The 26885-nt window shown below is 49.2% G+C and overlaps 2 protein-coding genes across 6 annotated transcripts in view; one reads left to right on the forward strand and one right to left on the reverse strand.

Annotated features, from left to right (window-relative positions):
* Positions 1–6696: 6696 nt before the first annotated feature.
* MBD4 (methyl-CpG binding domain 4, DNA glycosylase) lies at positions 6697–21758 on the reverse strand. 4 transcript variants are annotated; one of them, XM_063941221.1, is made up of 8 exons: positions 21652–21758; positions 19552–19746; positions 18442–19148; positions 18286–18357; positions 17618–17752; positions 11162–11311; positions 8989–9092; positions 6698–6912 (listed from the first exon to the last, which is right to left on the reverse strand). In XM_063941221.1, the coding sequence occupies exons 1-8, from the start codon at positions 21723–21725 to the stop codon at positions 6835–6837; spliced, it is 1515 nt and encodes a 504-aa protein (XP_063797291.1). In that variant the 5' UTR covers positions 21726–21758; the 3' UTR covers positions 6698–6834. The 4 variants fall into 4 exon arrangements, with proteins under 4 accessions (XP_063797294.1, XP_063797291.1, XP_063797293.1 ...); XM_063941223.1 differs by lacking the exon at positions 21652–21758 and adding an exon at positions 21243–21348; XM_063941222.1 differs by lacking the exon at positions 21652–21758 and adding an exon at positions 21117–21210.
* A 10-nt stretch (positions 21759–21768) lies between these two features.
* Positions 21769–26885, forward strand: part of IFT122 (intraflagellar transport 122) — a 141540-nt gene continuing 136423 nt past the window's right edge. Inside the window, exons 1-3 of one of the 2 annotated variants that reach the window (XM_063941220.1) lie at positions 21769–21940; positions 24595–24661; positions 24981–25065. In XM_063941220.1, the coding sequence (XP_063797290.1) occupies positions 21882–21940; positions 24595–24661; positions 24981–25065 (211 nt within the window). In that variant the 5' untranslated portion in view covers positions 21769–21881. The remainder of the gene's footprint in view (positions 21941–24594; positions 24662–24980; positions 25066–26885) is intronic. The other variant, XM_063941219.1, reaches the window with a different exon arrangement.

Genomic DNA, 26885 nt, shown 5'->3' on the forward strand with positions numbered 1-26885 from the left:
CTTGAATCTTAGAGGAACTTGAGAAATTCATACAGAAGAATTTAGGACCTTCGTTGATGCAGATTCCAAAGGTTTAGGACTAAATTCTTTAACTACAGCGTTACTGAAAGTCTGTAAGTCATGGAACACAGGATCATTACTCTCAAAGAGCATGTTGGCCCACTCCAAAGCTCTTCCTCTGAATGCCAGGAACAGATATCGAGTAACGTTGGAAAGAGTTACTGCACCTGAAGGATCAGACTCCATCCGAGAGAGAAATTGTTCAACCAGAGCGGCATATTGCAATAAATCTCCATCAAAGTAAATAGGTGGAAAACCATCAGACGAAAGCTTAGAGGATGAAACTGAAGAAAGCTTTGGCTGGATGAGTAGGACTGGATTGGATCCGAGGATACTTGAATTGGCTGGAGCCAAAGGAGACGGACCAGGCTGGTCCTGGAGTATTGCTGGACCGGCTGGAACCGGGACGGACTGACCAGGCGGAGCCTGGAGTATTGATGGACCGGCTGGAACCGGAACGGACTGGCCAAGCTGGGCCTGGAGTATTGCTGGACCGGCTGGAACCGGGACGGACTGACCAGGCGGAGTCTGGAGTATTGATGGACCGGCTGGAACCGGGACGGACTGACCAGGCTGGGCCTGGAGTATTGCTGGACCGGCTGGAACCGGGACGGACTGACCAGGCTGGGCCTGGAGTATTGCTGGACCGGCTGGAACCGGGACGGACTGACCAGGCAGGGCCTGGAGTATTGCTGAACCGGCTGGAACCGGGACGGGCTGAGCCCTTTCTTCACAGGGCTGGGCTGAGGCAAGAGCCCCCACTTCACGGGGCTGGGCAGCACTCTGTAGACTCTCTGGCTGGGCAGCACTCTGTAGACTCTCTGGCTGGGCAGCACTCTGTAGAATCTCTGGCTGGGCAGCACTCTGTAGAATCTCTGGCTGGGCAGCACTCTGTAGAATCTCTGGCTGGGCAGCACTCTGTAGAATCTCTGGCTGGGCAGCACTCTGTAGAATCTCTGGCTGGGCAGCACTCTGTAGAATCTCTGGCTGGGCAGCACCCTGTAGACTCTCTGGGGCTGGGCGCTCTGAACCCCTCACTGGGGCTGGACGCTCTGAAGACGCCCCTCCTGGGGCTGGACGCTCTGAAGACGCCCCTCCTGGGGCTGGACGCTCTGAAGACGCCCCTCCTGGGGCTGGACGCTCTGAAGACGCCCCTCCTGGGGCTGTGGACACGGACTCCTCTGTGACTGTAAATGGCTTGAACATTCTTCTCTGGACACCCAACTTGGGATAAGGTCTTTTAACCACCGGACCCCAGTCATAAATTTGAGTCTCTCTCAGAAGAGTAGCCTTCTTGATACCCCCGTCAGCAGCAGATGGATCGGATACTGTGGATGACTTGTAGACATGAGCACTATGATACTGAGATTTGTCACTATTACCTGGCTTGCGAAGAATACAGTCTTTAACAAAATGACCAGAATTTCCACAGTAAAGACAGAGATGTAGCTCCTTACGCCGCTGACGTTCAGCTTCAGAGAGCTTGGGCCGTGCATAGCTCTGATGAAAAACTTTCCCTTGCGCAGAGGAAGAGACTCTATTAACTGAATGGGACAAAACAGGATCAACAACGTTGGTAGTATTCCTGAGGAGATCAGCCATCACAGAGAGAATACTAGGCAAAAGTTCTTGTAACTGTAGTAACATCTGGTAGAAAATCTGCAGTTGGTCAGGAGTCTTAGAGCAGAAGGTCATAGAATCTCTGGAGGACGAATTCCGCTGCAGACACTGTGCCAATCGATGCTGAGTCGACTCCAGACCTCCCAAGCGTCCTGCAATATTGCTTAGGAGGTCATGCGTCAGACAAACACTTTCGGCCGGGTCCATGTGGCCAGTTCCTACTGTCATGACTGAGGTTTTTGTGAACCCGGTGTAGTGAAGTCTGTGCGGGCGACTGGAGGATTATGTGAATACTACCACTGACCTGGTTTGGAAATGTTGTGGACTCGAGTATTCTTCCGATGACTGGGAAGAGGAACCGCGGCAGAGATGGCCGAATCTAGGCTCTCCTCATACAGGATTAGGTCGGCAGACAGGAAGCACGTGGGGGCGCTGAAGGTCTCCTGAAAGACAGAACTGGAAAGGCGCTGATGAATCAGTGAAGAATACCAGGTTCAACTGTGCTAAAGGGCACGGGATGCTTGGAGACACTGAGGTGCTTGGAGACACTGAGGTGCTTGAGGACACTGAGGTGCTTGAGGACACTGAGGTGCTTGGGGACACTGAGGTGCTTGGGGACACTGAGGTGCTTGGGGACACTGAGGTGCGTAGAGGCACTGGGATGCGTGGAGGCACGGAGGTACTAAGGCACGGAGGTGCTGAGGCACGGAGGTACTGAGGCACGGAGGTGCTGGAAGCACGGAGGTACTGAGGCACGGAGGTGCTGGAAGCACGGAGGTACTGAGGCACGGAGGTGCTGGAAGCACGGAGGTACTGAGGCACGGAGGTGCTGGAAGCACGGAGGTACTGAGGCACGGAGGTGCTGGAAGAACGGAGGTACTGAGGCACGGAGATGATGAGGCACGGAGGTACTGAGGCACGGAGGTGCTGGAAGCATGGAGGTACTGAGGCACGGAGGTACTGAGGCACGGAGGTACTGAGGCACGGAGATGATGAGGCACTGAGTCACGGAGGTGCTGGAAGCACGGAGGTACTGAGGCACGAGGTGCTGGAAGCACGGAGGTGCTGAGGCACGAGGTACTGAGGCACGGAGATGATGAGGCAATGAGGTACTGAGTCACGGAGGTGCTGGAAGCACGGAGGTACTGAGGCACGGAGGTGCTGGAAGCATGGAGGTACTGAGGCACGGAGGTACTGAGGCACGGAGGTACTGAGGCACGGAGATGATGAGGCACTGAGGTACTGAGTCACGGAGGTGCTGGAAGCACGGAGGTACTGAGGCATGAGGTGCTGGAAGCACGGAGATGCTGAGGCACGAGGTACTGAGCTCTGGAGATCCCAACTACAACAGTAGTAAAACTGAAACCCGACTTCTGTGGTTTTCAGTGGAGAACACGGAATTCAGTACTGTGCCTTTAAGACGAAACATTGCAGCTGTGCCTTTACATTGAGACTCAGGGAAAATGATGAAATCAAATGGCAACACACAAGTAAACCAAACGGTAACAAGGGAACAGAGTTCCCACAGGAACTTAGGTACAAAGGTTACCTTAAGGGAGCTCAGCATAAGACTCACACAAGGCTGTATGTGACATGAGGAACTGGCCCAGATTCCAACTCAGCCTCCTGATTTATACTTCCTGGTCCCTGATGATTGGTGGGCAGGATTAGGTGATGTAGAGAGTCTCAGGCTGGCAGAGGATTGGACAACTCTGGGTCAGGTGAAGTCACTGTCATGTGACTACTCTAGAGGAGGCTGTGAAGTGCAGCGAGGCCTAGCAGGCCGAGAGAACACTGAAGCCTGAACTTCAGATTACTGAATTCAGCCTCACACAGGAGATCACCACAGGTGGAGCTAATTAACTATTACCTCTCAGGCAGAGAACTCAGGAAAACTGACAAGCTGTTTAACTCCGTGAGTGAAAAGACACAGGATCCAGGACAGATGGCAGGGGTAAGTCACCAAATATAAAACCTACAGTCAGGATTGTGACACACAGCCGGATGTAATGGCTTGCGAGACAACCGGAGCTCCGAGACCGTCCGAACTCTTATGTTTTTTTAAAGCAGCAAACATTTACATGGCAAAACCTGGTTGGTTTTGACTTGTAAATGTTTGCTGCTTTAAAAAAAAAACATATAAATTCGTCCGGAGTCTCGGAGGTCCGGTCGTCTCGCAAGCCATTACTTCCAGACCATTATATCAATTTTTCTAGGACTTACCATAATAGTACCCTTTCTAATATAAAGACCGCAATGTTGGAGCCTGTGCTGATTAAAATCGCCTTAGGCAGTGGCGTAAGTTCGTCCCAGTCGCCCGGAGGCATGATACATTTTGGTGCCCCCCTACACATACACACACATACCATATGTAGCTATCCCGCACCCAGGGTGAACAGTAGAAGGGTGCTCAGGTACCTTTCCCAATAGTAATATAGATACACATAGAAAGTGGACGCATTCCAAGTCAGTCATTACAATAAAACAGACACCAGCATACCATTATAGTACACCTACAGTGCTCCCTCACCCACCAGGTCTCCATGGAGATGCTTTGGCGCAGCGGTGTGCCAATATAATTAGTGTTCACTGTAGTATTTTTTTTTTAGGGCAGGGTGCTGATCACGGGGAGGGCACATTTTTCATTCGTGAGGGTAAATTTTTAAGTTAAATGGGCAAACTTAGGTACATACTATAATGCTTGGTGCTCCCATTCCTATGGGCAAAACATGGACAGTGCGCACCGAAGGTGCGCAGCAAAAATCTAGGGGCGTTGTTTCGTGGGGAAGGGGCGTGGCCACATAATAGTGTCAATTCACATTACACCACACGGTAGTGCCCCTAATACACATTGCACCAGTTAGAACCTCCTATACACACTGCGCCAGGTAGAGGCTAGAGCACGTTATACATATTGCGCCAGATAGAGCACATTATACACATTGCGCCAGATAGAGCACATTATACACATTGCGCCAGATAGAGCACATTATACACATTGCGCCAGATAGAGCACATTATACACATTGCGTCAGGTAGGGAGCACTGAGGCACATTGCACCAGGTAGAGAGCACTGAGGAACACTGCACCAGGTAGAGAGCACTGAGGCACACTGCACCAGGTAGAGAGCACTGAGGCACACTGCACCAGGTAGAGAGCACTGAGGCACACTGCACCAGGTAGAGAGCACTGAGGCACACTGCACCAGGTAGAGAGCACTGAGGCACACTGCACCAGGTAGAGAGCACTGAGGCACACTGCACCAGGTAGAGAGCACTGAGGCACACTGCACCAGGTAGGGAGCACTGAGGCACACTGCACCAGGTAGGGAGCACTCAGGCACACTGCACCAGGTAGGGAGCACTCAGGCACACTGCACCAGGTAGGGAGCACTCAGGCACACTGCACCAGGTAGGGAGCACTAATGGCACACTGCACCAGGTAGGGAGCACTGAGGCACACTGCACCAGGTAGAGCACTGAGGCACACTGCACCAGGTAGAGAGCACTGAGGCACACTGCACCAGGTAGAAAGCACTGAGATTAATGTTTACAGCTGCAAAATGCTTAAAAGGTTAATTTAGCCCAGGGGGACTCTCATGTACGTACCGGGTCCGGCGGCGCACGGCTGGATCCGGCGACGTGGCGGGGTCCGGCAGGCAGCAAACGGCGGGGCGGCAGGGCGCACAAAAACGGGCAGGGCGGGATTCAGCTGTCTAAAAAAGGGGCAGACACCTAGCGTAAACACTAGATATATATTAAAAAAAAGACAAACGCCTCATTCACTTAAACACACGTCTCACTTAAACACACACGCCTCTCACTTACATACACCTCTCACTTACACACACCTCTCACACACGTGCCTCTCACTTACACACACCTCTCACATACACATGCCTCTCACATACATATGCCCTCACTTACATACACATGCCTCTCACTTATAGGCCCTACACACATAGCGATTTCAATGCACGATATGAACGATCTTGTTCATTAATGAACGAGATATCGTTCATATCGTGCAGTGTGGAGTCCCCAGCGATGAACGATGCGCGACCCCGCGCTCGTTCATCGCTGGGGCCATGTCGGCTGTGCATGCCGGCCAATATGGACGAGATCGTCCATATTTGCCTGCAAGTCTACGGAGCCGGGTGACGGGGGGAGTGAAGAAACTTCACTCCCCCCGTCACTGCCCCCCCGCCGCTGGGTCGCTCGTCGGCCGTCGGGCACCTCGGCGGCGCATCGCCGAGTGTGTAGGGCCCCTTACATACACATGCCTCTCACACACACACACATGCCTCTCACTTACATACACATGCCTCCCACTTACATACACATGCCTCTCACACACACACACACACGCCTCTCACTTACATACACATGCCTCCCACTTACATACACATACATGCCTCTCACACACATGCCACTCTCACACACATCACACACACACATGCCTCTTTTACTTGAATGTACAACTTTCCTTAAAAACACACACACCTCACTTAAAAACAAGCACACACAAAACACAGTACTTCCCCCCAAATACACCTCTCCCTCACCCCCCACACAGTGCCTACCTTTGGCTATCATCCAGAGCATGGAGGAGCAGAGAGTTCTGAGCTTCCCTCGGCTGGCTTACTAAGGGCCCGGGAGGAGCTGTGCTCTGGAGCTCCCCCTAGCTGCAGCCAGTGCCATCTCTCTCTACAGGAGGCAGCTTCCGTGTCATTGACACAGCTCCTCCATCTGCAATAGCAGCGCAGTCCTCAGGCTGCGGGAGACAGTGGAGGAGATGCGCCCCCTTGTGGCCAGGAGCCCGGCGGCAGCCGACTCCACTGCCTCCCACAGTTCCGCCCCTGGCCTTAGGCCAAATGGGAGGGGCCCTAGTACCAAGCAGGAGTCCCAGCCTTCAAGTGGCCATTATGCACACAAATATAGAGGACGTGTAACCAAATCAAGTGACAATTAACCTTCGCTCTAATAGAACTTCCAATTTTCAAAATGTTATTTTTATTTTACAGTTTATCTTATAAAAATCCATAAACATAAAAACGTGCATAGAAAATCCAGGTCATGTGATAATTTATGTACAAAGACAACATGATAAGACGCAGTAAAATGACAATAAAAGCAACAAATGGGACAAGTTGATTAGTCCAAGCCGAGCTGTTCCTTGTTCTCCCATAACCAGGCGTGGTACTCATTCAGCTTATGGTCTTCTGGCTGCACCTGCAAACAGAATATACAATAATCATAGCTCTGACCCAAAAGTGACGGTCACATGACCGATGTGACCTGGAAGACGCCATTGCACCTGGCCAGAAGCAGGTAAGTCATTGCTGGACCATCAGGATGAAATGTCGACATTTCATCCTGGTGGCCCATTGGTGACTTACCTTTTCCTGGCGGCTAAGGCGACGTGTTTCATCACTGTCTACATCAGAGGTTCTCAAACTCGGTCCTCGGGGGCACACACAGTGCATGTTTTGCAGGTAACCCAGCAGGTGCACATGTGTATTAATTACTCACTGACACATTTTAAAAGGTCCACAGGTGGAGCTAATTATGTCACTTGCGATTCTGTGAGGAGACCTGCAAAACATGCACTGTGTGTGCCCCCGAGGACCGAGTTTGAGAACCTCTGGCCTACATCATAGGTCTGCAAACTCGGTCCTCATTACCCCACACAGTGCATGTTTTGCAGGTAACCCAGCAGGTGCACAGGTGTATTAATTACAGACACATTTTAAAAGGTCCACAGGTGGAGTTAATTATTTCACTTGCGATTCTTTGAGGAGACCTGCAAAACATGCACTGTGTGGGGTAATGGGGACAGAGTTTGCAGACCTATGGTCTACATGGTCAATGTCGCCATTAATACCACGTTGACATTCTCATGCCAACATTTCATACCTAACCCTTAAACCAGGGGTGGCCAAACAGTCGATCGCGGACATGCGACCAGTCGATCGCGAGCTGCCGCCCATCCACACGAGGCGAGGAGAGTGCAGCGCGCACCTCTCCTGCCTGCCGTCCTGCCCCTCAGTCTGGTCTCCGGCAGTGACGGCAGAATGTATAGCTCAAATCAGGTGCTGGTTCGTTAGCCAATCAGAGCTCGCAGACCGGCGCCTGATATGAGATATACACGCTGCCGTCACCGCCGGAGACCAGACTGACGGACAGGGCGGCAGGCAGGAGAGGCGCGCGCTGCGTTCTCCACACAGCAGCAAAACGGTGAGCAGCACTATGGGGGCATATCTGGCACTGTGTGCACATGGCACTGTGGGGTCATATCTGTATCTGGTACTGTGGGCACATGGCACTGTGGGGTCATATCTGGCACTGTGGGCACATGGCACTGTGGGGTCATATGTGGCACTGTGGGGGCATATCTAGCACTGTGGGCACATGGTACTGTGGGGGCATATCTAGCACTGTGGGCACATGGTACTGTGGGGGCATATCTGTATCTGGCAGTGTGGGGTCATATCTAGCACTGTGGGCACATGGCACTGTGGGGGCATATCTGGCACTGTGGGGGCATATCTGTATCTGGCACTGTGGGGGCATATCTGTATCTGGCACTGTGGGGGCATATCTGGCACTGTGGGGCATATGTGTATCTGGCACTGTGGGGGCATATGTGTTTGAGGTTTTTACCTGTGGGGGCCAATGTGTTATTTCGTGCGAGACAGTCATTACACCCTGTGCAGCAAGGCTACATCCCTTTTTTTGTTATGCCACGCCCCTAGGTGGATCACAAAAGCGTTTCAGCTTTCAAAGTAGATCACCGACTCCAAAAGTCTGCCCACCCCTGCCTTAAACGATAACACGGCTGTTTTGCTATGCTGTTCTTTTTGTTCTGTGTTTCTCCAGGTTTGGGTTCGGCTTAGTCATTTTAATACAGCCAACCACATAAGCGACTGCCTGTACTGTGATATTATTATGCAGGGTGTACGATGATCACTTTCACAGGATAAAGTTACAGATCAGATTTATTATGTAGACCAATCGCTCTTCAGTTTTCACACGTAAATTAGGATTTTATTCAGAGTAAAAAAAAAAAAAAAGAAGAAGAATTTGGAACTTTGCGTTTTCCTGAAATGTGGATTTGATGCATCACAACACAAACATTTTAATCATTCTGTTTTTGTGTGTTTTGTGACAGTTAAAAGATATTGATGCTTTCTTGAGCACTACACTCACACTATAACAGCGTCAACATTTTACATCTCTAATTTACACACAAACACCCCCCAATAAAATGATGAAATAAAATTCAAGAGAGGGTTCTTGTAATGTCACCTTCTTCCACTCATTCACACAGAAGATGCGATAGGAATCATTGCCGTACTTTCCGATTCCATGAAGCTCAATAGGATAGCGCCATTTCTTTGTGAGATACTCATCTGCGGGAGACAAACGCTCCAATCACAAACTTTCACGCACTATTTGTTTCCATCATTTTATGATAATTCAGGATCACATTCGTGTGAGATAAATGACGTTTACAGACACGGCTATATTGTATAAAGTAATTGTCAGCACTCAAGCGTAAACATTGTGATCTATGGGGCAGATGTATTAACCTGGAGACGGCATAAGGAAGTGATAAACCAGTGATAAGTGCAAGGTGATAAACGCACCAGCCAATCAGCTCCTAACTGTTAATTTACATATTAGAGCTGATTGGCTGGTGCGTTTATCACCTTGCACTTATCACTGGTTTATCACTTCCTTATGCCTTCTCTAGGTTAATACATCTGCCCCTATGTCTTGGAAAGAGATAAAGTGGATAGAGATAAAGTACCAGCCAATCAGCTCCTGACTGTCATGTTACAGGCTGTGGCCCAAATGTATTAAGCCTTAAAAAGTGATTAAGCGGAGATGAATAAAGAATGATAAAAGTACCAGCCAACCAGCTTCCTAACTGCCATGTAACAGTCGTACTAAGCCTTGAAAAGTGATTCATTTCACGGTGATAAAGTACCAACCTACCAGCTCCTAACTGTTATTTTTCAAACCCAGCCTGTGGGGTGTATTCAATTGTAGTCGGAAACTGCCGTCATGTCGGAAAGACGGCGGTTTCCGACTTTTTTAGGTCGGAAACTGTTCCGACCTTTTCAATCCCCCTGCCGTTTCTCCAAGTCGGCAATTCCGACTTGTCGGAAAACACGTGGATCGATGGAATAACCGCGGATCCACATGTTCTGTCGGAAGCACGGCCAAATTCGACAGGTTTTAGCCCCGTTTCTGACCATGTTAATCCGACTTTAAAAAAAGTTCATTGAATACTGAGATGTCGGATCCTTTCCGTCGGAATGGATCCGACATCAATTCAATATACCCCTGTAACATGGCAGTTAGGTGCTGATTGGCTGGTGCTTTATCACCGTGAATAGTATCACTTTTCAAGGCTTAGTACGTCTCCCCCTGTGCTTGAAAAATAACAGGTAGGAGTTGGTTGGCTAGTACTTTATCTCTCTCCAAGCCTTAGTACATAGACCCCAATGTCTATTCTAGATTCCCACATCTCACAGCTGTCCGCATTATGGTGGTGCACTTCCATTTGCAGATCCCAAAGGGGCAGTGTTTCTAAGTGGATCTGGGAGTGGTTTTGTCAGAGAAGGTCGGGATTATTTTGTCCCACTTCCGCATTTCTATAAAATCGGAAGCTATGTATTCCGGGCATCATGATGGAAGAGAAGTAACCATGTAATAAATACTAAAAGGTTTCCATTCAGGGGTGGTCTTCAGTATGCCGGCGGTCGGGCTCCCGGCGACCAGCATACCGGCGCCGGGAGCCCGACCGCCGGCATACCGACACTTATTCTCCCTCGTGGGGGTCCACGACCCCCCTGGAGGGAGAATAAAATAGTGTGGCGCGCGAGCCCGCAAGGGGCTCATTTGCGCTCGCCACACTGTCGGTAAGCCGGCGGTCGGGCTCCCGGCGCCGGTATGCTGGTCGCCGGGAGCCCGACCGCAGGCATATTGTAGTGAACCCCCATTCAGGATATATCCATATGGAGCATAAATATGGCTGCTGACGCACAATCCCGAATTCCCATAGATTTTAGCACACAGATACTATATCCATAACGTAATATTACAATAAGTTGTTAGCACTTAGGACCCTCCCACACAATTATAATATTCAAATGAGGCTGTGTATTCAGCTTTATATCTGGCAAAGGCTTTTGTACAAAATAAACTTGATATTAGGGCAAACAGAATAAAAATACATATGTCGGGATAGATTCCAAAAGAGGCGAAGTTATAAAGGATAGAAACTAAGGACAACTAGTTCCATAGAGGGAGAGACAAATGTATTCCTTCTCAGAGTGGTTGCTATGGGTAACTTCTCCACTCTTTTTACTGCTAGATATATCAACCCCTTGTATGTGTAATGATAAGTGCTGGGCACAGCTAAACAAGTACCTATAAAATGCAGTTACAGAGAAGGGACGGTTTAGTGCACCTGAAAACCTGACAATGGTCTTTGCTCTAAGTTTATAGAGCCCCAGCGGCTGCAAAAGCTCCGACATCTCCTCCCATGCGGCAACTCTGGCCACCTCGGCGTTCGGGTATCTCTCCAGGAACCGCCACAGGGCCGGTATCGCCATTTTCCCTGCAGGCGAGAGCAGAAGTGCTGATAAACTACACAAAGTGCCAGATAGGGGTATAAGGGGTCTAAATATTACAGCACAATACACAAACCAGCTTTAGCTGCACAATTCATACAGCCAAAGTGGAAAGGTTCCAATAGAGGTACTAGCTACATGTGGGATAATTCTATGGGTCGGCTGCTTCTGTGGGCGCCGCAGTATGTAAGATATAGTTACAAGGCTGTACTGCTGCTCTGAAGGGAAATGAGAGAATTAAAAACATGATGATGAACCTCCACGGGAGGCAGAGGCCTTCCCGATGTCAAATTATACTACCTCGCCTCCCACTTATCCCACGTTGTCACTTCATACGCTCCTCCAGGGTCGGTATCCTGGTTGGACATCGAGGCAGCCTTCATTGGCATCCCAGACCTGACCCCCTTATGGGGACTCTCCTCCACCTCTCGACCCCCAACCTCTAAACTTCTTCCCACCATCAAATTCAACCTCAAAACCTGGGACACCCTCTCTCTGAAGTGGGGTCTCACTACTACACCCTCACCCTTGACCCCCATCTGGCAGAATCCCATGTTCCCCTCCGGACTCTCACCTACGAGATCCCGGACGTGGATAACACTGGGCCTTAAATTCCCAATCGACTTTGCCGATCGGGGCCAATGGCTGTCCCTGCCTGACCTCCAGCAGAAAATCCCCTCACAACCACTCAATCCCTTCCAATTACTATAAATACGCCACTTTCTAACCTCCCTCCCCCCCACCGCCTTACTTCGTGCCCTTACTCCCTTTGAATCCCTATGTGTCAACTCCCACTCCTCCAAAGGCATAATCTCCCAACTTTACTCTCTCCTACTGGAATCCTCCCTGCCCTTATCCCGGCCCCATGAACTCGCATGGGAACGGGACCTCGGGCCTCCACCCGAAACTGAAGACTGGGAGGACATGAGACTAGGGATTGCTAAATGCTCTATTGCCACCGCTTTTAAGGAAACGGCCTACAAAGTTTATTACCGCTGGTACTACACCCCCGACCGTCTTAACAAATTTTTCCCGTCCGCCTCTCCGGCCTGCTGGAGGAACTGTGGAGCTAGAGGTACTATGCTCCACATATGGTGGACTTGCCCGGTTATCGTGTCCTTCTGGGATTTGGTCCACTCCCTCCTCAACTCACTTCTAGAGTCCCCTGTGCTGAAAGATCCTTGGATCTCCTTACTGTGTTATCCCCCCCCACTCCTCAATAAATTCTCCCAAAAGCTGACCTCACACATTCTAGCGGCAGCAAAATCACTGATCGCCCTCAACTGGAAGAGCCCCTCACCACCTTCCCTACTATCCCTTAAAGCTAAAATTTGGCACATCGCCTCAATGGAAAAGATCACCTATTACCTCCACGACCGGAGCCACGTCTTCGAGCAAGTCTGGGCTCCCTGGCTCGCCGCTGAACGTGGCTAGCCGTTCCCCTCCATTTGCCCCCGCCCCTCCCGCAGACCCATGGGCACCTACCACCTTCTCTCTCCGACATTCCTCTTCAACCCAGCTCCTATCTTTCTCAATTATCTCTTCTTCCTATTACCCTCTCTGTCTTCGTCTCTTTTCTGTTTCCCCTCCTCCCCTCTATTATGATCTCGTTGTTCTCAAGATATATATTATGTATGGACACAAATGTGGTTCTTCCCCCCCCCCCTGTTCCTCTTCTCCGCCCCCCCCCCCTGATCCCCATGTTTGAATTTGATTGTTTTCCCACACCGATTAACCCTGTTATTTATCTGAAAAATTGTGGTCTATCTTGGACGCTGGCTATGTTGGTCGCCTGTCCCATGTATTTCTAGAATGCCTTCTCAATGTACCTGACCACGTATAAATAAAGAATTAAAAAAAAAAAAAAACATTATGATGTCCGACGCAGGATTCTACATGTGTGGCGTGGAGTTTGTGTGTTTTCCACACCTATCCGGGCCCATATAGTAGGCTTATCCACTTAAATTGGTCCATGTGTGTGTATGGCACAAAAGGATGGAATAACGAGATTTATGGTAAGAACTTACCGTTGTTAAATCTCTTTCTGCGAGGTACACTGGGCTCTACAAGGATTAACATTGGGGTGTAGAGTAGGATCTTGATCCGAGGCACCAACAGGCTCAAAGCTTTTAACTGTTCCCAAGATGCACAGCGCCGCCTCCTCTATAATCTTGCCTCCATGCACAGGAGCTCAGTTTCGTTAACCAGCCCAATGCAGTAGCAGGTACCAGAGACGAAAACCGCTCATAGCCAATTACACCACACACCGCAGTAGAGGGTGCCAGCGGCTATGCCAATACCAACCCAAAGAAGCTAAGTGCGTCAGGGTGGGCGCCTTGTGGAGCCCAGTGTACCTCGCAGAAAGAGATTTAACAACGGTAAGTTCTTACCATACATCTCGTTTTCTGCTGCGGGGTACACTGGGCTCCACAAGGATTAACATCGGGGATGTCCTAAAGCAGTTCCTTATGGGAGGGGACGCACTGTAGCGGGCACAAGAACCCGGCGTCCAAAGGAAGCATCCTGGGAAGCAGCGGTATCAAAGGCATAGAACCTAATGAACGTGTTCCTTGAGGACCAAGTAGCCGCCTTGCACAATTGTTCAAGGGTCGCACCACAGTGGGCCGCCCAAGAAGGTCCAACCAACCGTGTAGAATGGACTTTGATGGTAGCAGGAACCGGATGACCAGCCTGTACATAAGCATGTGCAATCACCATTCTAATCCATCAGGCCAAAGTCTGCTTGGAAGCAGGCCAGCCACGTTTGTGAAAACCAAACAACACAAAAAGAGAATCGGATTTCCTAATGGAGGAAGTTCTCTTCACATAGATACGGAGAGCCCGTACCACATCCAAAGACCCTTCTAGCTGAAGCAATAGCTAGCAAGAACAGCACCTTAAGGGAAAGCCACTTAAGGTCAGCAGAGGTAAGAGGCTCAAACGGATACTATTGCAAGGCCTCCAAAACCACCGACAGATCCCAGGGAGCCACAGGTGGCACATAAGGAGGTTGAATCCGCAACACACCCTGAGTGAATGTATGAACATCAGGCAGGGTAGCAATCTTTCTCTGAAACCACACCGACAAGGCAGAGATTTATACCTTGAGGGAGGCCAGACGCAGGCCTAAGTCCAGGCCCTGTTGTAGAGAAGCCAATAGTTTGGCCGTACTAAACCTGAAAACGTCATGATTGTGAGACTCACACCAAGTAAAGTAAGCATTCCCTGTTCAGTCTTAGTAAAATAAACTCTGAAAAGGCTGCTTAAGGCAGCCACCTGTAAAGTGCCTGCATACTGCATGGCACCAACTAACAAACTGAGTTCACTGGCATGGAGGCGGGGTTATAGAGGAGGCGGCGCTGTGCATCTTGGAAACAGTCAAAAGCTTTGAGCCTGTTGGTGCCTCGGATCAAGATCCTACTCTACACCTCGATGTTAATCCTTGTGGAGCCCTGTGTACCCTGCAGCAGAAATGAGAATGCTTTACACAGGATAATAATAACAATAAAATAATAAAGGTGTGCGATCTACAATGCAGAACATTTGGGATTTTCTGGTAAGGTGTTTTACTTCTGTGGCTAGAAGCTGAAGTCTAAAATAATACAGAATTAGAGATAACCTTCACTGCCCATAGCATTACCAACTGAATCTGCGTGTAGCAGAGCTCCTCTCAGTGACCAAAGCAGATCATGTTTCTGTGTATGGCATTCCTCTTACCTTGTGTAAAGTGCCCCTACTCTTCCTAGAGCAGGCCTGGCCAACCTGTGGCTCTCCAGCTGTTGTGAAACTACAAGTCCCTGCATGCTCTGTCACAGTTTTGCTATTAGGGAATGTTAAAACTGTAGCAATGCATGCTGGGATGTGTAGTTTCCCAACAGCTGGAGAGCCACAGGTTGGCCTGGCCAGTCCTAAAGTACCTATCCTCACAGTTACTTTGGGAGGAGGGCCCATCTATCAGTGTGACATTCCCCTCCATGTTACCACGTGTACCAGAGCTCATCACAGTTACTCTAAGAGGAGGGCCCATCTCTCTCAGTGCGACATTTCCCTCTGCGTTTCATTGTGTAGCAGTGCTCCTCACAGTTACTCTAGGAGGAGGGCCTTACAACCATCTCTCTAGGCAACATTCTCCTCCGCGTTTCATTGTGTAGCAGTGCTCCTCACAGTTACTCTAGGAGGAGGGCCTTAGTAACCATCTCTCTGCGATATTCCCCTCCGCATTACCACGTGTAGCAGAGCTCCTCACAGTTACTCTAGGGGGAGGGCCTTAGTAACCATCTCTTTGTGCGATATTCCCCTCCGCATTACCATGTGTAGCAGAACTCCTCACAGTTACCCTAGGAGGAGGGCCTTACAACCATCTCTCTAGCCAACATTCTCCTCCGCGTTTCACTGTGTAGCAGAGCTCCTCACAGTTACTCTAGGGGGAGGGCCCATCTCTCTGTGCGACATTCCCCTCCACGTTCCCACGTGTAGCAGAGCTCCTCACAGTTACTCTAGGAGGAGGGCCCATCTCTCTGTGCGACATTCCCCTCCATGTTCCCACGTGTAGCAGAGCTCCTCACGGTTACTCTAGGAGGAGGGCCCATCTCTGTGCGACATTCCCTTCCATGTTCCCACATGTAGCAGAGCTCCTCACAGTTACTCTAGGGGGAGGGCCCATCTCTCTGTGCGACATTCCCCTCCATGTTCCCACGTGTAGCAGAGTTCTTCACAGTTACTCTAGGGGGAGGGTCCATCTCTCTGTGCGACATGCCCCTCCATGTTCCCACGTGTAGCAGAACTCCTCACAGTTACTCCAGGAGGAGGGCCCATCTCTCTGTGTGACATTCCCTTCCATGTTCCCACATGTAGCAGAGCTCCTCACAGTTACTCTAGGGGGAGGCCCCATCTCTCTGTGCGACATTCCCCTCCATGTTCCCACGTGTAGCAGAACTCCTCACAGTTACTCCAGGAGGAGGGCCCATCTCTCTGTGTGACATTCCCCTCCATGTTCCCACGTGTAGCAGAGTTCCTCACAGTTACTCTAGGAGGAGGGCCCATCTCTCTGTGCGACATTCCCCTCCATGTTCCCACGTGTAGCAGAGCTCCTCACAGTTACTCTAGGGGGAGGGCCCATCTCTCTGTGCGACATTCCCCTCCATGTTCCCACGTGTAGCAGAACTCCTCCCAGTTACTCCAGGAGGAGGGCCCATCTCTCTGTGTGACATTCCCCTCCATGTTCCCACGTGTAGCAGAGTTCCTCACAGTTACTCTAGGAGGAGGGCCCATCTCTCTGTGCGACATTCCCCTCCATGTTCCCACGTGTAGCAGAACTCCTCACAGTTACTCCAGGAGGAGGGCCCATCTCTCTGTGTGACATTCCCCTCCATGTTCCCACATGTAGCAGAGCTCCTCACAGTTACTCTAGGAGGAGGGCCCATCTCTCTGTGTGACATTCCCTTCCATGTTCCCACATGTAGCAGAGCTCCTCACAGTTACTCTAGAAGGAGGGCCCATCTCTCTGTGCGACATTCCCCTCCACGTTCCCACGTGTAGCAGAGCTCCTCACAGTTACTCTGGGAGGAGGGCCCATCTCTCTGTGCGACATTCCCCTCCATGTTCCCACGTGTAGCAGAGTTCCTCACAGTTACTCTAGGAGGAGGGCCCATCTCTCTGTGCGACATTCCGCTCCACGTTCCCACGTGTAGCAGAGCTCCTCACAGTTACTCTGGGAGGAGGGCCCATCTCTCTGTGCGACATTCCCCTCCATGTTCCCACATGAAGCAGAGCTCCTCACAGTTACTCCAGGAGGAGGCACTTTGTGATCATGTCTTTGTGTGTGGAATCTATTACATCGCTACCTGTTATGAGTTTTCCTTCCATAACTTACCATGCAGCTTTACATTTAAACACACATAGTAAATATAAGTTACATTTCAAACAGCCACTAGGGGCCCATTTACATTCTATACACAGACGCTTAATGCAATACAATCACTTTTAAATTTTTTACATTTAAGTTTATTTATATGATGTAACTTTACATGCATTTTTATGACAAATATAAAATGTAGCATGACTATTAGCGTGTTCAGAAAGTCCTCTGTGCAACTCTCAGTATATAATGGACACGCATTACCTGTAGCACTGCTGGAAGATTGTACAATGCATCAGTGGGAAAGGTGCCACAGAAAACTACTTAAGTGTCTTTTTTCATGCACTAATTAGTGCACAAAATTGCAGTCAGACCAAAGTTATGTTAGGAGGCCATAAATTAGCATTGTAGAGGCATAGAACAGGTATTCTCTCACCTGAGGTCTTGTTCAGGAAAATGGTTGCTAGGAGAAGTTTCCATGGATCATGAAACAGTGTTTCCTGGACTAAATTGAAAGGAGAACGAGGAGGGGTCCACTTGGAGAAAGCTTTTCTTCTAGGTGGTTCCAGAGCTGCAAGAGAAACACTCAACCAAATCGTCACGACCCAAAGGTGAAATAACGCCCTCACCCCGCACGGCAAAGCTGCCCCAGCAAGAGCCACTGGAACCACAGTTTTGTGATTTAGATTTATAACTGTTATTATACAATTATGTGTCCATATGAACTGTTAGCCATAGTTAGTCCAAGTCTCTGCATGATGAGAGGTGTTACTGAGCACTCAGGTATCTCAGGAATCTGGTCTGTGGTCTCTCTCTATATAGTGTTCATTCTAGCTCATTCTGTTACATCCTGTGCAGTTCCTCTTTTCTGTCTGGGTGTCACTCTGGTGCCTCTAGTATCGTGCTGAGATACAAACCAGAGTGTGCTAAAAGCACCAGAGCAGGGAGTGACACCACCCCCCAGACAGGAAAAAGGACCTGCACGGGTTGTGACAGGTGCAGGGTGCAAGAATGAACACTATTTATAGAATAACAAACCTTTCAATGTCCTTATACTGCTACACACGAGCACACTGTTGGCTATAAGCACTGGAGAACACAAACCTTCCTTGGTGGCATTTTTGGAGAAATAGTGGCTGGTTTTTCTCTTCTCCGCTTGTGACCTTGGGATGGAATCTGATGAATAAATTATATGTAAATAAAAGAAAATGTGATCTTTGAAATCTAATTTTAAATGATTAATGCACCACAACGAATTACCTCCATCTTGAGCGTCATTGTCCTCCTGATGGTGATCACTTGCTGCTTCCTTCGTCTCAGTGTCAAGCAGCTGCTGGGAAGGACACAAATCTGTCGGATCACCTGTGGGTGCCAGTACTGTCTCATAAGCGTCCGCAGTGTCATCTGTCTTATTACAGGCAAGCACTTGGCTTAGGATTGGTAACAAAGAACTGACTACCACGTCTGGTTCATGGGATTCCTCTTCTTTGGACTTTTCCCTTATACTGGTCCTTTTATTGTTCTTTCTCCATTTAATCTGCACCCCTTGTTTAGGAGAATTATACTTTCTTGGCTTTAGAACTCTGTCCGCATCTTTCAGATCCCTATCAGACATCCGTCTGTGACTTCTCATTCTTTTCCTGCCAACATCTTTCTTTACAACAACATTCTTTTCTTTTTCATCCACAGGAAATATATTCTCTTCTGTATTTTGTATCATAACAGTATTATTTAAAGCCTCTACCTTGAGTTTTCCTGGCAGACATGTGATGGACATCGGTCTGTCTCCTTGAACCTCCTTGTTGCCTGCGGTTTCTATTTCCTCGCCTGCCATATTCCTTTCGTGCTTTATTAATGGCCTCCGAGAAGGAACTAAAAAATCGAATTCTTCAAGTTTTATCTTGACATGATTGGAACGCAAATATTTTTTAAGAGCACATTTTGATCTAAGCTTGGTTCCTTGAGGGCTAGAAGATAAATAACATGTTCGAGCAATCATACAGGCTGTACGTACATGTTTCTGTGCATATTCTATTTAATCTTTAGAGATAATCCTAACAAAAATGGCTACTGCTTAATGCAGCAACATTTAAGGTGCAACAACAGGTGTCATGTGATCAGAGGGCATGTGATAAGTGACAATTATCACCTAACCTTTCCAACTGCACACAAGCAACATTTCAACAAGTTACTGACACCCTGCAAATATCTACTCACTGTGTGGGAAAAGACAGTACAGCTAACTTTCTACTACAATAAAGAAAAATACTTATTCTTTCTTTATTTTTCCTAATATTAATGTCTTTTCTACACAGCTACACAGATGAGACTACTTATGGCCATGCAATGGAACTTTACATATGAACTTACCTTACAAATAACAGGTCATATTTTCCTGCCGTTTTCCCCGTTCGTCTCTGTGTTATTATTTTTTTCCAGCCCCCGGGAAGTGTTTCCAGGACGCCTGACTCGATATCTGTGGAAAACTTATTGCTGTGTAATTCTTGCTGTGACGTGTCCTGGTAACCTATAATCTCTGCCTCTTCTGGGTCAGAAGATGGATTCCTGGGGAAAATAAGACCCCAAAAAATTGCTGTGAAAAACTCATTGCAGCTATATAAACACTGGGTCATAGTCAGACATGCAAATGATCTGTCTTTAAATGGTTTGTAATGCTAAATATTATAGCAGTCACCTCCATACTTGTACGTTCTGGATCTGCTTTGATTTGTTACTTCTGGCGGTAGTGGCAGGGCATCATTCATTCACTTAGGGTCCCCTTACCAAGGGGACGACTGAGGTGGCACAGCTGCCACCCCAAAGGTCTTGAGCTTTTTAATTACCTCAGTACCCATAGCCCAGGAGTATCATTAAGAAACCTAGCATGGGGCTGACAATCCCTGTACCCCCTTACCTAGCATGAGGCTGATGGTCCCTGTGCCCCACTTACCCAGCATGAGGCTGACAGTCCCTGTACCACCCAGCATGGGGCTGATGGTCACTGTACCTCCCTTACCCATCATGGGGCTGATGGCACCTGTATCCCCCTTACCCAGCATGAGGCTGACAGTCCCTGTACCACCCAGCATGGGGCTGATGGTCCCTGTACCTCCCTTAACCATCATGGGGCTGATGGTCCCTGTACCTCCCTTACCCAGCATGGGGCTGATGGCATCTGTATCCCCCTTACCCAGAATGAGTCTGACAGACCCTGTACCACCCTTACCCAGCATGGGCTGACAGGTACTGTACCCCCCCTTACCCAGCATGGGGCTTATGACCCTGTACTCCCCTTACCCAGCATGTAGCAGACAGTCCCTGTACCCCCCTTACCCAGCATGGGCTGACAGGTCATGTACCACCCTTACCCAGCATGGGGCTTACGACCCTGTACTCCCCTTACCCAGCATGAAGCTGACAGTCCCTGTACCCCCCTTACCCAGCATGGGCTGACAGGTCCTGTACCCCCCTTACCCAGCATGGGGCTTACGACCCTGTACTCCCCTTACCCAGCATGTAGCAGAGAGTCCCTGTACCCCCCTTAACCAGCATGGGCTGACAAGTCCTGTACCACCCTTACCCAGCATGGGGCTTACGACCCTGTACTCCCCTTACCCAGCATGTAGCGGACAGTCCCTGTACCCCCCTTACACAGCATGGGCTGACAGGTCCTGTACCCCCCTTACCCAGCATGGGGCTTACGACCCTGTACTCCCCTTACCCAGCATGTAGCAGACAGTCCCTGTACCCACCTTACCCAGCATGTGCTGACAGGTCCTGTACCACCCTTACCCAGCATGGGGCTTACGACCCTGTACTCCCCTTACCCAACATGGGCTGACAGGTCCTGTACCCCTCCTTACCCAGCATGAGGCTGTCAGTCTCTGTACCCCACTTACCCAGCATGGTGCTGACAGTCCCTGTACCCCCCTTACCCAGCATGAGGCTGACAGTCCTGTACCATCAGTCTCCTAGATACTGGGCATCAACGTAACCACAGCTGTCTCTTCACTATGCGGTCACATTCCTCATTACTAGCTGTGGTGCATATCTAGACTTACCATTCCATCCCTTTAAACTGGGAAACTCATGAATTACACAGGTTCTGTGGCTGGCTGAATTGAAGCCTGCATTTCATCTGGTTTTAATCAGCCACAGAACTAATTCATGAGGGTCCCAATTTAAAGGGATAGTATGGTAAGCCTATGCATATCCATTGCTAGCAGTTTGATTTGAACACTATGAAAATACACACCACGAAATAATATTGTGATGGAATGATAAACATGCAAATTTGCTCCATTCTGCATATTCAACTGACCAAAGTCAACTTTTATATGTAGCTACATGTATGTAAATAATGTATGTGCATATTGATATGCAGCATGTGTGTCCTACGGCTGGTCCAGAGCCCCTCGTCTGTGTGTGCAGTGTGCTGATGATTATCAGTTCATTTGATGCTGCAGTTACCTGCCCAACATGGGGGCCGCCATGTTAGATTTCTGCTGGATCATGTGACAAGCCTGAGCACCCTGCCTGCGCATGCGCCGTGAGTGCTCGCTGGGCTCTGCGCATGCTCCCTGCCGTGTACGCGAAGGGGCGTGGCTTGATATGTAAATGTATTCCAATCTGTTGTGGTAACTCCGGAGGAGTCTGCGGTTCGGCAATAACGGATCCCTGAGCCCCAGAACACCGGAGCCATGAGGGCCGTGCCCACCTGGGTGGATAAAGTGCATGACAGGGACAAGGTGGAGCAGTGGTAAGCAGGCGCGGGCATGTGCCATAAGATGGAATTGATGGGGCTCTTGGGCTCTTGAAGTGCTTAGCAACCAGGAGCTGGGGTTTCCTAGGTACCTAGCAACCAGGAGTTGGGGTTTCAGAGGTGCTTAGCAACCAGGAGCTGGGGTTTCAGAGGTGCTTAGCAACCAGGAGCTGGGGTTTCAGAGGTACCTAGAAACCAGGAGCTGAGGGTTCAGAGGTGCTAAGCAACCAGGAGCTGGGGGTTCAGAGGTGCTAAGCAACCAGGAGCTGGGGGTTCAGAGGTGCTAAGCAACCAGGAGCTGAGGGGTTCCTAGGAACCTAGCAACCAGGAGCTGGGGTTTCAGAGGTGCTTAGCAACCAGGAGCTGGGGTTTCAGAGGTGCTAAGCAACCAGGAGCTGGGGTTTCCTAGGTACCTAGCAACCAGGAGCTGAGGGTTCAGAGGTGGGTAGCAACCAGGAGCTGAGGGTTCAGAGGTGGGTAGCAACCAGGAGCTGGGGGTTCAGAGGTGGGTAGTAACCAGGAGCTGGGGGTTCAGAGGTGCTAAGCAACCAGGAGCTGATTGTTCAGAGATGGGTAGCAACCAGGAGCTGGGGGTTCAGAGGTGCCTAGCAACCAGGTGCAAGGGGTCCACAGGTGCCTAGTGTTATTATTACTGGATAGTACCTGGAAAATCCTGTCTCTATTACAGTGCCGGAAAGCATGCAGATCCTCTTGTGTAAAGTGCAGTTACATGCAGCAGAACTGCTTGAAAAGATGTTCTGCAGCAGTTTAGTCTGTCCTTTTTGAATGTTTTTATTAAAAGTTAACAAACCTGGCTTTCAGGCTGTGATATTACATGCACTGTACAACCATTGTAGAAAACTACAGTAATTTGAGCGTAAAGCTCAGTTCAAAATGAACCCACAATGGGGGTAATTCAGACCTGATCGCTGGGCAGCAATTTTTGCTGTCCTGCGTGCAGATAGTCGCCGCCTACAGGGGGAGTGTATTTTCTGCTGTGCAAGTGTGTGATCGCTTGTGTAGCAGAGCTGTACAAACTGCTTTTGTGCAGTCTCTGCACAGCCCAGGACTTACTCAGCCGCTGCGATCACATCAGTCTGTCCGGGACCGGAATTGGCGTCAGACACCCGCCCTTCAAACACTTGGACACGCCTGTGTTTTTCCAGATACTCCCTGAAAACGGTCAGTTGACACCCACAAATGCCCTCTTCCTGTCAATCTCCTTGCGAACGCCCGTGAGAATGGATCCTTCGCACAAACTCGTTGCTGACCGGCGATCCCCGTTGCAGCCGTGCGACGCACCGGCGCAGTGCATACACATGTGCAGTTCAGATCTGATCGCCCGCTGTGCAAAAACGCACAGCAGCGATCAGATCTGAATTATCCCCAATGTGAAGTAGTAAGTAAAGCCTCTGTGTGACATAAATATATATCAAAGATTGTGTATTATTGACCTAGATAAAATACATGAACCACATGTAGCGCTACTGTCCATCATGCAGCAGGTTGCCATGCTAGGAGAGAGGGGCTTCTCTGACTAAGCAGACATAGAGTGACAGGTTACGCTGTCACACTGCTTCCTGGTTTGGGCTCCCCCAGAGCCAATGTGCCCTTCCGTAAAATGTGCGATATATTAGCCATAGCGAACTGCCGATGCAGCTATCGGGACCAAGCTCCGGAATTCTTTGCTTTCTGGAGTTTGACAAATCCGACTCGATAGAAGCCCCCATTAATATGAATTATTTGCAGGTACCCCCTGATAACAGCAAATATTGAATGATAAATATGACCTAATACCCCTTTCACACTACCTTCAGAATCCGGGTGTTTGTGCGTGAACGCTCATAAACACCGGGAATTTGGTAGATCTGAATGCAAACTACCGGTGATGAAGTCCAGGGTCCCCAACCCTGCTCATTACAAGGGTCGGGGCTGAGACCTGGGAAATTGCCGGCTTTTAGACCTCGCAATTCACGGCTTGCATATCTGCAGTGCCGCCGAGGGAGGGGGGGAGCAGATACAAATCACCCAAGTCCGGGCTGCTGGAGGGGCCTGGGGTCCTCTACCCTCCAGTATACCTGTGCTGTGGCTGGCGGCAGCGGTACCACCTTCCTGGTGATCTCTTTGGGAAGATGGCGCCACACATAGAAAGCAAAGACTCTGGCACTGTGCCAGAGTCTTTGTTCTCTAGTGGCCAGTGTCATCTTCCCAAATACCACTGGGAAGATGGCGATGGCCAGGCACAAGGGACCTGCTTCCTGTTCAAGTAAGGTAGAAAGTGGGTGCCCCCCCTCCTTGTTAAAATTGCCACGCTCTCCCCCTCTCTACACCCCTGCATATCTGAAAGGGGTTTTAGTGGTTGTCCTGCCTTACTCCCTCTATACAACGCTGACAGCCAGATGACCAAACTGTAACCGAGGGGCAGATTTTACAACAAGCGATATTCTAGTTATCACTCATTACTAATCTTAAATGGTGCTCCATCCAATCAGCTCCTGTCATTTTTCAAACACAACAGGAGCTGATTGGATGGAGCATCAGTTAAAACTAGTAATTAATAATGACTACAATATCACTCATTAAATCCACCTGTTAGAGCTGAACGTTTTAAATATTACAATTTAGAATGTTAAATCCCTCTTGTTTTTCAGTATCTATGACCTTGCATTTAAGCCAGACGGGACTCAGCTAATTGTGGCAGCAGGGAACAAAGTCCTGGTGCGTATTGCTTTCTAAAGCTGTGTGTATATTATATGTATCCAGTGGTGGCAGAAACACATACACCCCCCCCCCCCCCCCCCCTCTTGTATGTGTGGCGGTTTGTGTTTTGTTATATTTGAGCATTTTGGGTTGACGATGCGCATGGTTCACTGTTGCCTCTTATTTCCTGACATTGTATTGTGCATGTGGATCCTTAAATAAAATATTATATAAAATAGAGTCCCGCCCTGCTATGACACTTATTGTATTCATTTAAGGTTGAAATTTGAGGGGGGGTTTCCTGAAAAATATCAAACCCTTACGTCCCATTCTGCAGGTATACGACACATCAGATGGGACCTTACTGCAGCCACTAAAGGGACATAAGGATATGGTATATTGTGTGGCGTATGCTAAGGATGGTAAATATCTATACTTTATGTTGCTGATAAACAGTAGTATTCTATTTTGTCTCTATTTGGGCTACTTTTGGGTATTTTGCAAATGACTAACAATGAGAATAGATTTGATAGTAAGGAGTGACCACTTAACCGTACGTAGTAAATAAGCCATAACACTATGCATGGCTATAACAACGGGCTAGTCAACATGCAGCCCTCTAGGTGTTGTGGGACTACACATCCCAGCATGTCCTGCCACAGTTTTAGCATGCCCTAATAGAATAACTGTGGCAGGATATGTTAGGACCGTTAAATGTTTAATAAACCGAGTGTACATGTTTAGATTTATATTGGGTTATAGGGCAGCATGGTGGCTCAGTGATGAGTAGTGCTGCCTGTGTCACATAACTGAAGTCATGGGTTAGATTCCTGGTCTGTGTGGAGTTTGTCTAAAAATATATACTGGCAGGTTAATTGTCTACTGACTGAAAAAAAGAATAATTAACACTAATTTGTACATGTGTACATGTGGTAGGCAATATAGATTGTGCTGTTATGAATTATAGAATGTTCTTCTGTAATGTACTCCTTAATGGGGGTCATTCTGACCCGTTCGCACGCTGCTTTTTATCGCAGCCGAGCGAACGGGTCTCTACTGCACATGCGCTGGTGCCGTAGTGTGCTGGCGCATGGCCGACGCCCGTAGGCCGTAGCAGGGCTGCAATCGCCTCTGCCTGATTGACAGGCAGAGGCAATCGCTGGGCGGGAGGGGGAGGAAAAGCGGCGTTTGGCCGCCATTTCGTGGGCGCGGTCCGGCCAACGCAGGCATGGCCAGACCAAGCGGGGGGCGGGCCGCAGCGGCTGCGTGACGTCACACGCAGCCGCTGTGGGCCGGAGAGCGATGAGTAGCTCCCGGCCAGCACGCTATTTTGCCTACCACATGTACACACTTCTGCGGGGGGGGCGGCGCGGCACTGACATGCGGGGCGGACTAGCCCTGTGCTGGGCGTCCCCCCGCATGTCAGGGAAGATGATCGTAGCTGTGCTAAATTTAGCACAGCTACGATCAACTCGGAATGACCCCCAATATGTGTACGCTGTATAATTGGTAATAAATATTGATAATGAAGTCTTGCTGTATACATTGATACTCTGCCAATGAATATTTGTCAGGGGATATTGCAGTAAGCAATGTAGCAAGTACTATATACTGTTACTTGTTGTTATGGCACGTTTGTACAAAAATCTTATTCTGTAATTCCCTTTCCTGCCTGTTTTGGAACACAATTGTGAAACTGTCTGATTGGGATCTCACAGACAGGAAGGGGGAGCCCTATGCTGGAATAGTAAATCCTGTGATTCTAGGCTCATTGTTGGTCATCCTGACAAAGTTATGTTGTTAAGTGACCAGCTCTGGACATTTCCCCCAAAATGTGCTGCAGTTTTGGGCGGATTTACATCCTTTAATGGATTATGGCCCTCATTCCGAGTTGAACGCTCGCTAGCTACTTTTTGCAGCGCTGCGAGCAGATAGTCGCCGCCTATAGGGGAGTGTATTTTCGCTTTGCAAGTGTGTGATCGCATGTGCAGCCGAGCGGTACAAAAAAGTTTTGTGCAGTTTCTGAGTAGCCCAGAACTTACTCAGCCGCTGCGATCACTTCAGCCTGTCCGGGGCCGGAATTGACGTCAGACACCCGCCCTGCAAACGCTTGGACACGCCTGCGCTTTTCCGAACACACCCAGAAAACGGTCAGTTGACACCCACAAACGCCCTCTTCCTGCCAATCTCCTTGTGATCGGCTGTGCGAATGGATTCTTCGTTAAATCCATTGCTCAGCAAC

Source organism: Pseudophryne corroboree, chromosome 9 (assembly GCF_028390025.1).
Source record: "Pseudophryne corroboree isolate aPseCor3 chromosome 9, aPseCor3.hap2, whole genome shotgun sequence".
Taxonomy (NCBI): domain Eukaryota; kingdom Metazoa; phylum Chordata; class Amphibia; order Anura; family Myobatrachidae; genus Pseudophryne; species Pseudophryne corroboree.

Excerpts from the sequence above, each read along its gene's own strand:
- MBD4 (XM_063941221.1), bottom strand. The coding sequence starts at position 21,725 with ATGCGCAGGCAGGGTGCTCAGGCTTGTCACATGATCCAGCAGAAATCT. Across the intron at positions 19,149-19,551 it reads TATGACCTGTTATTTGTAAG|CCCTCAAGGAACCAAGCTTA; the intron begins GTAAGTTCATAT and ends TTTATCTTCTAG. Across the intron at positions 11,312-17,617 it reads TTTCCTGAACAAGACCTCAG|GGAAAATGGCGATACCGGCC; the intron begins GTGAGAGAATAC and ends TCTCGCCTGCAG.